The sequence below is a fragment of the Drosophila montana genome, unplaced genomic scaffold (assembly GCF_035044405.1).
Source record: "Drosophila montana isolate Dmon_TW-CO22-7 unplaced genomic scaffold, ASM3504440v1 contig_3218_1, whole genome shotgun sequence".
NCBI classification, from domain to species: domain Eukaryota; kingdom Metazoa; phylum Arthropoda; class Insecta; order Diptera; family Drosophilidae; genus Drosophila; species Drosophila montana.
Window position 1 is genome coordinate 700,332 of NW_026998098.1, and position 15,227 is coordinate 715,558.

General features: G+C 39.6%; 3 protein-coding genes across 14 annotated transcripts in view; all 3 read right to left on the minus strand.

Annotated features, from left to right (window-relative positions):
* The window catches only part of pip (pipe), a 50,359-nt gene that overhangs the window by 29,941 nt on the left and 5,191 nt on the right, over positions 1 to 15,227 (minus strand). For 3 of the 12 annotated variants that reach the window (XM_064689947.1, XM_064689950.1, XM_064689948.1), the window contains exon 1: positions 13,292 to 14,591. The exons of 1 other annotated variant lie outside the window; for it this stretch is intronic. In XM_064689947.1, coding sequence (XP_064546017.1) covers positions 13,292 to 13,380 — 89 coding nt within the window. In that variant the 5' untranslated portion in view covers positions 13,381 to 14,591. Of the gene's footprint in view, positions 1 to 13,291; positions 14,592 to 15,227 lie in introns of those variants that run through there. 8 more of the 12 variants (XM_064689953.1, XM_064689951.1, XM_064689949.1 and 5 more) reach the window with 6 other exon arrangements.
* Positions 5,022 to 6,614, minus strand: LOC135433454 (arrestin domain-containing protein 2-like). Its single transcript, XM_064689550.1, has one exon. The coding sequence runs from the start codon at positions 6,407 to 6,409 to the stop codon at positions 5,120 to 5,122; it is 1,290 nt and encodes a 429-aa protein (XP_064545620.1). The 5' UTR covers positions 6,410 to 6,614; the 3' UTR covers positions 5,022 to 5,119.
* The window catches only part of LOC135433727 (uncharacterized), a 127,710-nt gene continuing 127,100 nt past the window's right edge, over positions 14,618 to 15,227 (minus strand). Inside the window, exon 16 of the mRNA XM_064689939.1 lies at positions 14,618 to 14,672. Within this exon, the coding sequence (XP_064546009.1) occupies positions 14,665 to 14,672 (8 nt within the window). The 3' untranslated portion in view covers positions 14,618 to 14,664. The remainder of the gene's footprint in view (positions 14,673 to 15,227) is intronic.

A 15,227-nucleotide genomic window follows, 5' to 3' on the forward strand; every position in this document is an offset into this window, starting at 1 on the left:
TCCCTTTTTGCTGTTCCCCTGCAACATAATTTGTAGTTGTTGTTGCTTCTACTACTTGGAGGTGTCGCTGTGCATGCACCGTGCAAATATTTTGAGCACCCCTCGCCCTGCAGTGACTGTTGCTTGTCAGCGATTAACACACTCTAATTGTCATTTGTTTTGGCGAGGGCCAGACTTCAATTCGGCCTCCGCACCGCTCTTAATTGTCGCAATTAACAATTTTCATAACGTTACCATAAATCAGCGGATTGTTTGTTGTGCACCTTTACGTGTGTTTGTTTGTTTTGTTATGCTATGCCTGGTAAGCATCAAATGGAGTACAAATTTTCAAATCAGATGTGTGCTAAACTGTTTGCCGGCTCTAAGTCACGTTGTAAACAATTAGCTATTTTATCATATACATGCAAAGGCTGCCAGAGATTTGCAATGAAAGCTCTACACACTTAAAATTTGCAAACAAGAAAAGTGTTAACAAAAAAATTATAAAATATCAACCTAATTAAAATCTATGAAAGCCGCATAGAGAAGCGCTTTTCGTGAGAGTAAGAGAAGGAGAAAGACAGACAAAGAAAGTGGGCGGATGCGAATGATGGTCAATAAAATATCACATAAACGCATATTACTTAAGTCAAAATAGGAATGTTAAAAGCATAACTTGAATTCATGAAAACCGCATAGAAGGGCGAAAAAATAACGAATTGCACAGCAATTGTAGAAAATTTGACAAGGCTGAAAGGCTGTTCGGCTATTCAGCCCCCACTCACACATACAACATGATTTATGGTTTTAATATACAATGTAAACTTAAATATTAGCATGATTCAAACCCAATTATCTTATTAGTCTGTTATCAAAATATATAAATAACCTTATTTTTGCCCAGCTAACTGTCGGTCAACACAAAATTTTATTAAATATGCCACTCCTCCATTGCCTTTCCCTACTTTAAGGACCTTGTTCAGTTTGCTCTTTAAATTGTCAGCAGCATTCGAAGATGCCACAACAACAATGACCCAAACAGAGCACAACTGACACCAGCAATCGTGCAACTACAAATCCGAATCGCACTCCAGGCCAGCCACGCCCATTGGGTTGTAAAATTTACCTAAGTAGGCTGCTGCTTTTGCCAGCTCTTGAATTGGCCACAGGCTGAGTTCAGGAATTGCGCCCGAGCTGAATTCGGTGTGCGGACTGCGGATTGCGGATGCGGATGTTTCGTGTGGTCGCTAGGCGAAGACTTTGCCATTTGCCGGAGTGCAATTTACTCAAAAGTTTTACGCGTTTTCCTGCCACAATATGTTGCAGGAAGGAGAGCGATACGTTCAAGACCGAAAAGTCCTGGTGGGTGTGGGTGTGTGTGTGTGTGTGTGTAAGGGGGCAGGCACACGCCCACTTTTTGACTTGGCAGCGCACGTGCTGCTTGCAGCGAATGTTAATAACATTTGGTGGCAACAACAACAACAACAACAACAGCAGCGATGGCAACAGTAAAGACAAATTTACGCACTCGACAACAACTCGACACTGTTTGGTTGTAGTTGTTGTTGTGTCTGTTGCGCCGTTGTTGTCGCTTCCTTTAACGAGCTCATCCTTGTTGCAACTAGCGTACGTGGCATGCCTCGCATATAGCCAGACCCAGATGCAGCCGTCTTCTGCTTACTTTTACTACTTGACGCTGTCATTTGCGGCGTTGCAATTAATTTTTGCTTGCTATGTGTGGGTGGGTGTGTCGGTGGGTGGCAGAATCTGAGGGCGTATTAGGTGGCAGGGTGTTGACATGCTAGGGGGTGAGGGGGGTTTGCTTGGCACACTAATTTCTGATCTCTGTTGCTGCAGCAACAACATGAAAGTTGTCAAACGCTACTCATTTAACGCCTCCATGACTCCGGCTTTCAATTCTGGCCCCCAGAGAGGGGAAACGGGCACGAGTTATAGACAGAACGGGCCCGGTTAGCTGGTTTGGCCATGATAAGCGTATGCGTCGTTGTTATTATCATTTGAGTTCAGGTGCAGGCTGCAAATTTCGTGTGGCTTGAGAGCTTAAGGCGAATTTGAGCTGAATATGCACAAGAATCGTGGGAGGATTGTGAGTGAGTCTCTCCATACATATATATATTTTGTATATAAAACTGGTCTTCAATACAGCCAATTTAATTGCAACCTTAGTTCATTCAATAAATACAATATACGCTCCTCAATTTGTGCTTGCTGTGTGTGGTTTTTCTCCTCTTCTTTAATGACTTTACAGTCTGCTCGTTCAGTTAATGCCCTGCCAAATCGAATGCCCGAACTGAATATCTCTGCTAATTTCTCTAATTTATCCGCTTGGCTTCAATAATTCCCAAAAATATTCGTGCATGTCGCTTTTCTGTCTCCGCTTCGATTTGCTCAAAAGGCAAAGTCAAACTTTCGCCATAGATAACTGGCCGCCCACTGCTCCCGTCCGTAATCTAGCCCCCTGACAATTAGCATAAATGCATTTTGTACACACACACACACACACAGGCACACACACACACATGCATGCTGAAGGAAAAAGAAGTAGGAAAATCTGCGAGGGAAATTGCTTAATTAATTTCCAAGCTATTGGCGTAAAATTGAAAGCATGCAAGTTGGAAGCTCTGCAAATAAAATTTAATTTTAATGCATCTTAGACTCGTTGCTGGTGAGGGGGTTAGTGGGGGGGCAAATCGTCCCGTAGGACGCATTCTATTTGATATTTTTATGTGCAAGTTTTCCAGTTGTGTTTTTTGTGTGTGCGGCACTCGCCGGTAAAACGGGTTGGGGCACGTCACAGACGATGACGATGGCGACCTACTTTATAGCCTGAGCCTGGGACGACGGGCGACGTCTGCTGCTGCTGCTGCTTCTGCTGCTGGAGCTGCAGCTGCTGCTGTCGTTTGCTTGGAAACTGGCGCCACTTTCTTTGGCGTCCAGTTGACTGGTTGACACCAATTTGAATGGCAAGTTTCAGTTTGGAACGCAACTCAGGCTTTTTATGCTATTATGCTAAAACTTAACTACAACTAAGCGACGTTCTCTCACGTGAAAGTCAATTTGTAATACTAGAAACAGCATCTGAAACTGCCACGGCCCAGACGCAAACACGTTGCGCGTAATGAAAATGACACGGTTCGAATGCCGCAAGAGCTGCTGCCGGCTCGGCTCTAATATTACAAATTGCAGATCAGAGCAACAGCGGCATTTTGTAGCGCAGAGGAAGTGCAAAATTGAACTTATTTTTCTAGATGCAATCAAGAAAATTATCAATTTACTCCGGAATAGATCTCTTTCTCCTTTCCTAATAAACACTTGGTCTGTGCAAGGGAAAACTGCGTTTAAAAATTTAATGAGCGATTGTACAGCCGGTAGAGGTATAAGAAAATAGAAAGAATAAAAGATAATTAAATTGCAATCTCGATAGGTACTTAATTAAGTGCAAGCCGGAAGAGAATTGTTGGACTCCCCTTTTTGTATATGATCTACAGGAATTTCTTCATTTATATATTATTTTATATATTTTACAATTCTAGTGTGTGCAACATCTGCAAACATATTCGATTTAATATTAAATTGATCCAAAAGTATGCACATAAAGGCAGGTTTCATAAACGGAAAGAGGAAGCTATAGATTTAAGAATCTTAGAAACTTTCTATTCCTCCCCTCCATCATTTGAACTTCGGGCAATTGCTCACTGGAATCATTTGCACTTGAAGCCAGCACGCATTGCTGTCGGCTCGCAATCGTCAGCTCAACAAAGACCATATACAGCTGCCAGTATGCTCTAAAAAGAATCCGAAAACTGCAATAAAGCAGTTCAAGTTTTGCCATTCGGTTGTTGTTGTTGTCAAATATTGGCCAAGACCAAAGCAAATGCACTTTCAAAAAACAAAAAAAAACAAACAAAAAAAAAAAAATAAAGGCAAGTTGCAGCCAATGCCGTCAACACCAACACCAACGACAAAGACACCGCCTAAACAGCCGAGCCGCCGAGCAGCCGAGCGGCAGCAAATGCATCGGACCCCGAACGACCCCACAGAAAAGTCCAAGACAAGTCTTAAAGCAACAAATTGAAATTGTAACAAAATGCTCACGACAAATATGCGGTTTCTGTGTATGGTTACAACTTTTTTATTTTTGTTTTTATTTTTTTTGCAGTGCTCTCGTGCAGCCCCATGACGTAATGGTCGCATTCAAGTCATGTGCTCTGCCAGTTGTTTGTTGGCTTTTGGCTTTTGGCAGCGGCTAACCGCAGCGAAGGGAAGAGGCGGCTGCAACTGCGTCTAGGCCAGGTCCAGACCCGTCCAGCTTCGACTATTATCTGCCTCTTTTTTTCAACGCTAACAATAATTAAAATTTAAAAACTGCATTTTATTTTTGTGTCTCTGCGTTGCTTTTAATTGCTGAGGAGTGGCCCAAGCAGCAAAAGACACGTTAACAAGCAATAATATTGTGGCAGAAACAAACGAAAAAATGCGATGCATGTGAATGTTTATTATATATAAATAGTTTGTTGCTATTTATTGCAATATAAGTAAATGTACAATATATTAAATATTAATAAAAATTTGAAATTTAAAGGCGATTTTTCAGCAAGTCAGAATAGCTTTTCTTTGCCCAAACAGCAGCTTGATCATACTTAGATCCTGCTGGGAATTGTCGGCATAGAAAGGACGTCAATAAAAATGCATAGAAAATTCAATATAAAACAAATCGACAAGCAAAGCCAGCCAAAAATTATAAGAAATTAAAATCATCACAAGATTTAGAAACAAAAATGTATAGGGATTAGACAAGCTATGTCCAGAGAAAGAGAGAGAGAGAGAAACAGACAAAGAAAAATAATAGTAAATAAATAGGAAGAAAAATTCATGAAGGAAAATGCATACGAAATATGTGTTCCATATTGAATTATAAAGGTCGGGCAACGCCTGGTAAATTCAGCTAGATCAACATAGATCAACATATCGATCTAAGGCTCAGCAATATGGGCAGGATAATGCAAAACATATTGACAGTATTGTAAGTGTATTAAATACTCGTATATTTAAACAGATATAGATAAAGAATCATCTAGGTTCCATCATACATGGTTTTATAGCAATCTAATATGATTGGCTATTCTTTTGGCGGTGTTTTTGGAGCCGTATCTGGAGTCACCTCAGATGACGCCTCAGGTGACGCCTCAGATGACGCCTCAGGTGACGCCTCAGGTGTCACCTCTGAGGGAGCAGCCTCCGATGCCGCCATTTCAGTTTGTGACCCCTCTATTGTTGGCTTGGTTAGCGGCATGTTTCTGTATACGGGATACATTGGAAGGAAATCATCGGTGCGATTGTACTCATTTGCATCGGGGTCCACAAATAGTTTCCCAATAAATGCTGAATGCTCAAACAAAGGTTGATGTTCATTATAGGAAGGTGGTGGATCTCCCACTGTATGTCGTTGGATATCTTTTATATCTGGTATATATTCTTTTGGTGCATTGCGATCACCACTTTGAGTAAGTGGTATGGTGCCAATTGTAATAGGCACATCAATATTCCATTTCATATGCCAGCCGCTAAACAGGACAGTCAATCTGATCATGTATGATACTTGTATTATGAGCTTTGCCAGGGATGTGGGCGGTAGGGATGGTATTATATAGTGGCCTTTTATCGTGCGCTTGTGCTCAGGAGCCACAACCTCCGGTTCAAATTCCCCGCGATAATACGAAGAGACTATGCGTCTTTCATGTCTAATCCTGAATTCGTATATCTGTATCAGAGTCATTGAGAAACCCTTAACATCCCGATTCGACATATTGTCTATATGAACTTTATAGTTTATCGTTTGACCCGCCGCATAGCCACTAAAGGGTATTGCAAGATGTAAATTTATGGGTCCCGAACGAAAGGGCCAGCAGCATAATTTCCTGATTGCCTCATGCTCAATCGGCATGGACATTTCTGGATGCAAGTTAAGATTATAGGTCTGCAATACGGTCAGCGGCCGAATGAACACATTGTTGTATCTCAAGAAACGCTCCATCACGAGTGACAACTCATAGGAGATCTTCCCATATTTTCCCACACACGATGTGGGGCACTCCAGCGGCAGCGGTATGGAGAATGGAAAGGTATGCGTACCGTCTGGCAGTCTGCCTTTCTCATACACATTTGTGTGAGACTTGACGTACATCTCTGTGGCATGAGAAGTCACCCTTTCGTACCTGACTTCGTTGCCAGATGTGGTGTCACTACGTTGCTCTTCGAAAATGACCTTCGCCAGACCTAGGAACAGTATGTAGATCCTGTTAACAGACTTGATAGAAGACGTTTTCAAAACAATGCGCCCGGTAACTATCTCGCCGCTGTAGAAAATTGCATTGGCCCGATCGAATTTGAACTCACACGACGAGGACATTATAAAAGTAATTGCATGAAGCTTGGACAAGCCAATGCAAAAGTAAAAGTATCACAAATTGTAAACTATATAATTAATTAAATAACACAAAACTGGAGACAGTCGGTTTTAAAGCCTTAATGGAACGAACACGACGTAAAAGTGGTTTGAATTTTAAATACCATATTGAATTTAAGAGACTAACACATATTTTTTTCCATTTGCCTTAAAAAACAGCTGAAAGGTGACTGAGATTCGATTCAAATATATTTATATATAGCCCACACCGGAAGAGACTCGAATCTAATAAATTTCCTTTTGGTTTTGAAATAATTCGACCTGCAAGTGGGAAATATGATAGCCAAAGTTCCTATGGAAAACATCAAAAGCAACCAGAAGTCACGAGCCTGCGTAGAGGTACGAGTTCAAGGTGTAAAGAGTTATACTTAGTATTCTTACGGGTGATATAATAATAACCATAATTTACAAAAATTATAACAAAAATAAAAATGAACAAATTCCCTTCTAAAACGAGCAATTAATACAAATTTGGATTGGATTGGATTTGTTATTAACGCTAACCTTGTATAAGTTGAGGGATTAGTTTCCCAACAACGAGAAGTCACGAGCCTGCGTAGAGGTACGAGTTCAAGGTGTAAAGAGTTATACTTAGTATTCTTACGGGTGATATAATAATAACCATAATTTACAAAAATTATAACAAAAATAAAAATGAACAAATTCCCTTCTAAAACGAGCAATTAATACAAATTTGGATTGGATTGGATTTGTTATTAACGCTAACCGTGTATAAGTTGAGGGATTAGTTTCCCAACAACCTCCTTAAAATAAAAACCTGATTTACGATTAACGTTTCAGGAAGCTGACCAATTGTTACCCGACCGCGTAGCCGACTAAAATGTAAGCCAGTTACACACATAAGCCATGCGATTGGCATGCAGCCGGCTACATGAAGGCATCAAAAGGCAGTCGACGAAGCTAGGATGCAAAGATGCAAAGCTCTCAACTCAGTTTGCAGCGTTTTTGCTATTGATTTTTGTTTAATTTAAGTGAAAGGTGCGCTGTTTGCGATTTGTTTCAAGTTACGTGGGGGTCACAAAATCCTCAACAGACTGTGCACCTGCCACTGCTCTGGGCAGCTTGATTTGGTGGCTCCACGGCAGCGGGCGGTCATTGATCAGCCGAAAATCAATTGTAAAATACATGTACATTAACTATGTAATATAGCTGAAGTGGGAATGCCCTTAATATGCCTGCCAAGTGAGGCATTCGGCCGCACAGCACGTGGCGGGTAACACATTGACTAGCTCAAAAGTCCGAAGCAAGAGATTTATGACTTACGAACATGATGTTCAACAAAATAAAATCAATGTTTAATGTTCACTTTTCAGTGTTTTCAGCATGTCCATGTCCGTGGCTCTGGTGATGCTGTTGCTATCATTAAAATCCATTTTTAATTTTGCCACTTGGCCTGAAACCGCCTTTCACAACAATCAACAGCAATTGTAACATATATACCGAGCTACGGGTGGGTTCATTAAGGAGAATTCCCATAAAAAGCGTATACATAGACTTTCTTTTTTTTTTCAAAATACATATTTTGAATATAAAGCATCTGCATTTAAGTAGGTGCAGGGTATCTACAAATCGAACACTCTTCATTAGAGCATTTGGATTTAACTTATCTGCGGATCTGCAACACGAACAATCAGCTCACAGCAAAACATTTCATTTAACACACACGTTTGCAAATTTTCCAAATTTATTTTCATTTTCCGCAAACATTTTAAGATGTTTGTCTGCTGCTGTTCAAAAATTTGCCTTAGCCGCTGCCGCTGCATAAAATTTGATTGTTTTTGATCAAATATGCATGCAAACGTTGTAAAAATTGTTTGTCTGTTTTCTTAAGTTTGCCAAAGCACACAGCAGCGGCAACAAATTTCAATTTAATTTTTTTTTTATCTTATTTGTTTTGTACTCACAGACGAGCGAAAGTGAGTAACTACCCGGCGTAGAGTATGGGAACAGAGATGTAGACGAAGGGGCGAGTTTTCCAAGTATGTAAATCACCTTAACTACAGCACACGGCGCAGATTTATGGGCGCCAGCTACTTAGCGAGCAGGATTTTTTATGGCCCCTGAGACTGGAACATGCTCGGGTTACCAAAGAGCGTAGAAACCGCCTTCAACTGGCACCCAGACTCGTTGGGTGGTTCCACCATTAGACCAACGTCTCACCCCCCGCTCGTGCGACGCAGAACTGTCACAATCGATTAGATGCCGCCGGTTTGGGCGTAAAGTGAAAGCAATGGACGCTACGATTTTAGCGCTGCCTCCAATTGAAGAGCAATTAGCAGTCGGCACATTTTCAGATGCAGGTATTCCAAGCTCTTACCAAGCATTTCGGCGGTGCTAAGTGGTGGCTTTTAGGGCTACTGCAGCTGAGTCAGCGATTAAGAGAATTGTCAATGTGTGGGTTAGTCCGGGCATTTAACATGGGTTTGTATTTACTCACAAAAGTGTTAAAAGAAATACGTATATATATTTAAGTTTTTCCTAGGCAGACGAGCTTATTTGGCAATCTGAGATCGCTTATGATTGGCATCTCTTATGCCAAATATATTTCAACAGTTTTAATTTGATTTTCTTGATGTGACAAGGAAATGTTCATTAAACTTAGTTTGGAACTAGTGCACCAACTTTTCTTGATACTTTAATGGACTCAAAGTTGAGTACCAAACGCGTGCCAAAAGCACAACAACAACAAAAAGTACAAATAGTAAGCAACATTATCATTAAGGCTCGTCGTTACGCATTGCCAGCCCCGCCCACTCGCAGATGGTCCGCCTGGGCCATATTTGTATATCAAGTGAAAGCTATTCACTTAATTTCCACATTTTGCTGTTGTTTGTTATTTTTAGCCAAAACTGTTGTGTTGCACATTTTTCACATGATTGTGTTAATCAGTTTTTGCCTTACAGTATATTATTTTTTTTTTTTCTTTTTATTTTTCAATTTAGACTTTACACAGTGAAATAATGCGAATTTGGCTGCGAGCGCGACTTTTGACCGCTTTACATAATAAAACAAGTCCCCCAATGGGAGGGCAGAGGCGTTGTTTTTGGAGCTCACAGAGCGAAAATAAAAATTATGCGAAAGTTAATTAGTTACTGTCCCCCATTTTCATATATTTATTATAACTAATAAGTTTTATTACCCTAGTCCAGCAGGTTGGCTGTGGGCGGGCGTGTCTGTCTTTCGTCTCGGTTTTTATGTCATCATCAGAAAACTGTGTGACCACAAGGCGTTAAACGGTTGCGGTCATAAAATTGCTATAACGTTCGGTTACAATGTAAACAATTTAAGGCTTTCACTCGAAATAAATTGCGTGCAAAAAGATCTGCTAACATGCAAAGCTTAAGCGGCGTTTAACATGCGGGCGAAAGGGCAGCAAAGGCCGATGCTAGCAGCCATATATTCTACGAGCATAAGCAGAGCGACGTTTTAGCTGCTCTCAGTTCTCGCGAAAAACTGTCAAAGCTTCTGTGTGGGTAACATGTGGGTAACAGGGTAGCAGAAATCACAGCATCAAAATGTGTGAGAAAAGTCCAGACTCAGCTCTCGCCAGCTAACTGTCAAAGCTTCCGCTCCCGTATGCAGTCGCTTGCACATTTTTGTTGTAAGTAAAAAGCACAAACGGAAAGGCAAAGAAACGACGCAAACTTGCAAACGAAACAATTTTAGCGGCGACAACGTTGCCGGCATACAGTTAATTAATTGTTTATACATACAAGCGCAAAAACTGTGTGCGAATGTGTGTGCGTGTGCGTACATTAATTTGGCAAGCCGTCACACCTATTGCAAGAAAGCTGTAATTATTAGGTTTTCTATGCGCCCAAGTGCTGCAAATGATTTCCATTGAATATCTGCCAAGCAAATCACATAATTGTCATCAAGCAGGGCGTGCCATAATTGTTATCAAACAGTGCGAGCAGCAGCAGTGGCAGCGCAGCGGCGTCGATCAAAGAAGATACAAGCAGCTACAACCGCAGGTGCCAAATGCAGGAGAAGAGACAAGCTGAGCGAGCGACGGAAAGAGAGAGAGAGAGAGAGAGAGAGAGAGAGAGAGAGAGAGCACTGGCGCAGCTATCAAAAACAATTGCTGCGCTTTGACTTTGCCTATTCGTTTTCGCTCACATGCTGCAAGCGCAATAGTTCTAATTAATTATGCAGCGCTTGTTGTTTGTGACGTCACGCCGCTGTGCAGTAATAAAAATATCAAAACAAAAGTGAATTTTATTGATAGCCGCATATATTGAACGATTAATTTTATACGTTTTCATTTGAGCTGCGGATTTGACTACAAATGGTTGCGTTAAGTAAAGCTGTTAAGTACCCTGAAGCCATCTGCAGTTGTCAAAGAGTTTCTAGGCCTGTTAACATAACTAGGTAAGTACGGCGAAGGCGTTAACAGTGCCAGGGCTGTTGTTAACAGCAGCTTTTAATTTGCATAAAAACAAGCTATAAATTTAATTGTAAAAATTTAAAATACAAAAAACAAACGCATTGAATTGCAACGCTTTGCGAAATGGCTAGTTAATTAATAAGTGCATTTTTGTGTGTAAATGTTTACACAAGTAGCAAGAGAGCACTCAAAATCTCCTCTCATTCTCTCTGTTAACTTTGTTAGCGAAAGCAACGTCCGTTAATAAATTCAGCAATCGATTTGGCAATTAATTAAATTAATTAATATCAATTGAGAGCAACAACAAAAGGCGTCGAGTAAATAAAGCACAGTTCTCGCTCGGCTGCACACATCAATATTTGTAGTTGATTCTGATTTTGTTTTAATTATTTCCATTATTTTTAACACATTTCCACTTTCCAGACAGTAAATATATATTTAACTTTATGGTAAAAACAAAAGTTTGTCTTTTACGGTTAATTGCAATAGCAATTAAAACTGTTCTTGCGCATAAATAAAAAATAAAAGCTGTTTACCGAATGATTGATTGAATGACTGACTAAATGAGAAATTTAAATAACAAACGAACGATGCGTGAAATTGTCAAAATGAGCGTTAAATTTAATGTAAGTCTCCTCTCCGAGCGCCAACAAATGTATGCAATTAATTTATAAATGAGCTAAATATTTTTATATATTGCAGGTCTTTAAACATGACAGCAGTATTAATTGATCAAATTAATATCTTGCAGATTTAGTAGGGACAGGATAAGATATATGTATGTACAATATAATAATCCTTACATCCAATCCAATTTAGATTCCGTTTAGCCTATTAATATTTTGATAGCCTGATTTCATTATTAATTGAAAGGTGCAAAAAACTACACGAAATACATATTAAAATATATTTATAGCTAGGCTACAAGCTGGTTCGAATCCGGCACTGCAAATTATTTTTTTCTGCCATGAACCGAAACCCAAACCAAATCCATTCAAAAACCCGAAATTATAAATGCATTTGGTCCCAACAATTGGATTTACCTAGCTTTGGTAGATGCCAATTTTGAGTAGAGTTAAAATCTAGCCCGTATATTGCATATGAAAATATTTACGGGTTGCAATATTTTCAGTACAACGGGCAAATGTAAATTACAAATTAAATTTGCTCTCTCAAATATAACAAAATTGTTAACCAAAGTTGAACTAAAAGGATAGCAGCTGCACAAATCGAACCCGAAGGCAGGGAGTTGGTTTGTGAACCCTGAACCGAACCAGTGAAAAGTGTGCTTTGCAGCCCTGATTTAAACTGTGCTCAAAGTAAACTTTAAGGAATTATTTTTCATTAATTTTTCTGTTTGCCTATCTGTATATTTCGCTAGTTAACTTTTTATTTAAACCTATTATCACACCCAATGAAAAAAAATCAATGCATTTTTAAATACCAATTAGGCCATAACAAGTGTGTGTTCAGTATATCATTAGTTTACATCTAATGCGCTCTCAATTGCAACACATTTGGGTCTGCCACAAGTTGCACAATGAGCGGACGCTGCGAACGAGCCCCGGTACGGGCCTGGCCAAAACACCTTAACTAATGGCCCGCTATGGCGCGGCCAGCGACTAATGAGCGGGCAGCCAGCTCTGAGCTCTTTAAAAGGCAGCCAAGAACCCAGCCAAAAAATAAACAAAAAAATATACATGTAATAGGAAAAGAAAAACAACAAAGAAGTATTGGTAGTTGAAGTGGGGGCTACTTGAGATACTCGAGTTGGCGTTTGAATTTGAGTTTTCGAGGTTTTCTTTTGGCTTTGGCGCGCATTGTTGTTGTCTCTGAGCATAGTTCGGGTTAACGAAAAAAAATGTTTAAAAAACTGGCCCCGAAGCTGCTCAACAATTGCTGGCAACACGAAATGAAATATGACTGCAGAACAATCGACAAAAAAAAAACCAAATACTGCAAGTTGGCTTAAAGTTATTTTAAACTGGAGCACGTTGAGAGAATTCTGATTGGATACCTAATGCAGCCGCAGTTGCAGCCGCAGCCGCAGCAGCTGACCATGAAATGCGTTTCTGTATGATTTTCTCACTTGCAATTGGAAAAAAAAAAACGTTTCACTTTTGCTCGCTGCCAAAGTTGGCAGTGTTAAGAAAAACCGAAAGTTGACAGAGCCGAGAATTGAGTGCACGTCAAGTTGGAGTGGAGTGCGCAGCATCCAATAAGTAATTATGACCGGTTTTCAATTACATACATGATTAATTCAATTCGAGTGAGATTAATTTAATTCGAGCGCATTGGCTATGGCCGATTCTCATTAAACAGGGCCAATTACAATAAAAAATACTTAATAACAGAATAAAATGCATGATATGGAATGTATTGAGAGAATATAGTTAAGAGTAGTTATTTCGACTTACCGCTTCGGATACGGTATGCGTCTATATTTGAAGGCGTTTTCCACATCGCGCAGCTTCATTTTGTAGGAGCGATCCGCGTTGAGAGACATTTAAGACACGCACACGCACACACACACGAAATGGAATACGCGAGAGATCACAGTTCTTGAATTGTTGAAAAGCTTTTCTAATTCTTCGCTTGGCACTGTCACAAGATACAGTTAAATGCTGTAAGCTTTTCGGTATAACTGTTAACAGACAGCCCGGCACTGCAGCGGGAGAGTTACGTGTGAAGCGCACAACGTTCGCGGCACAACTGAATGTTCCTGTGAGCGCTTGGCCGCCTTTTTGGCCAAGTCCAAGCGTTGATCAGCACTCTGAGCTGCGACGTCAGCCGCGCCGTCAACGTCGGCGTCTGCGTTTGCGCCAAGCGCTAGTTACGTTTACCGTTTGTTGTTGTTTCGCCAGCTGCTTTTACCTTTTTCTTTTGCGCACTCATTCGATTTGAAGTCAACTCGGCATCTCTTCAGCAAAGCCGCTCTCTTTCTCTCTTTGCCAAAGAGGGCCACTGTTCCAATAAATTGGACGCTACTGTGCGCCATTTGATGTCTGCATTTTGTTATTGTCACACTGTTTTAATGTTTTTTTACTGCCTGTTGGCATCATAATCCACTTCTGGTCTATTTGGGTCGCTAATATTTAAACAAATTGTCAACCTAGCATGTGGCTATCAAAAAACTTGGAACACAACTACACAAACAGCTAACAGAAACAATTGATGTTTGACAGTCTTTGAACAGTTGTTCTTTTTACCTCTTCTCGACTCGGTTAAGTACCATGAATTTGTCTACAACATTAGCATTTGACGGCTTCGAATTCCCTTCTATATCTATCTTTCATTTGAAACTATTAGAAAACTGGTTTGCCTTTGAACCGCCCAATAGAAAAGAACTTGACCTTTCCGGCCAACGTTCAGCATTTATTTTAGAGATACCCGTCTTTAAACTTATTCTTTGCTGTAGAAATATATATTCACTCTGCGCAAAATTTGTTAAGCAAGAATATGATATTTCAGTAGAAATTAAATATATTTTCAGTCTCGCACTTGTGGCCTATCAGCTCATTGACCCTAAAACGCCTTTGGTTATTTGCAGAACAGTGAGTACAAGAAAACTGTGTACTGACAATCAAATAAATGTATATACTAATTGATTCCTACTTATCGGATATATCAGCAGACAGTCTAGGATATACCCCATACACAGACATAAATTACTTTAACAATCTGTTCTTATTTAAATATCAATATACACATATATGTACTTACCCCCGAAAATTCATATACACGCAAGATTGTTAAATATCCACAATTAATACGAAAAACAATTTAATATTCACATAACTGAAAAAAGAAAGAATTGTTATTTTTTTAATATATGCCTATATATATATCTATATATATGTACTCATATAAATATACACACACAACATAAGTATATTAAAAAAAATATTATTAGATTGCAAGCACTTATTGAAATAAAAAATAAATAAAATTACACTTATAATCAAAGCATGAAAGCATGCAAGGCTTACTTGAATTCATGAGAATCGCGTAGTAGAGCGATGATCAATAATACATTTCCTTCAATTTGAAGCGGATAATAAGCTTGTGAACCGACATACATGCAGGCATACATATGTAGGTATACCTGTACATGAATACGTACATATTGACATACACACATATATACATATGTATGCAGACATAAATAAAGTTAATAATATGGTAACGAAAACTTGTTAGGCTTACTTGAATTTATGAGAATCACGTAGTAGGGCAACATTTAAAAATTTTTCTTCTTAAAGTTGCTGCGCAGCAGGGAAGCTTGTAAGAAAGTTTCATATATATCATTCACAATCAAATTGACACATTTTTTTTACAATTTCCGTATAGATA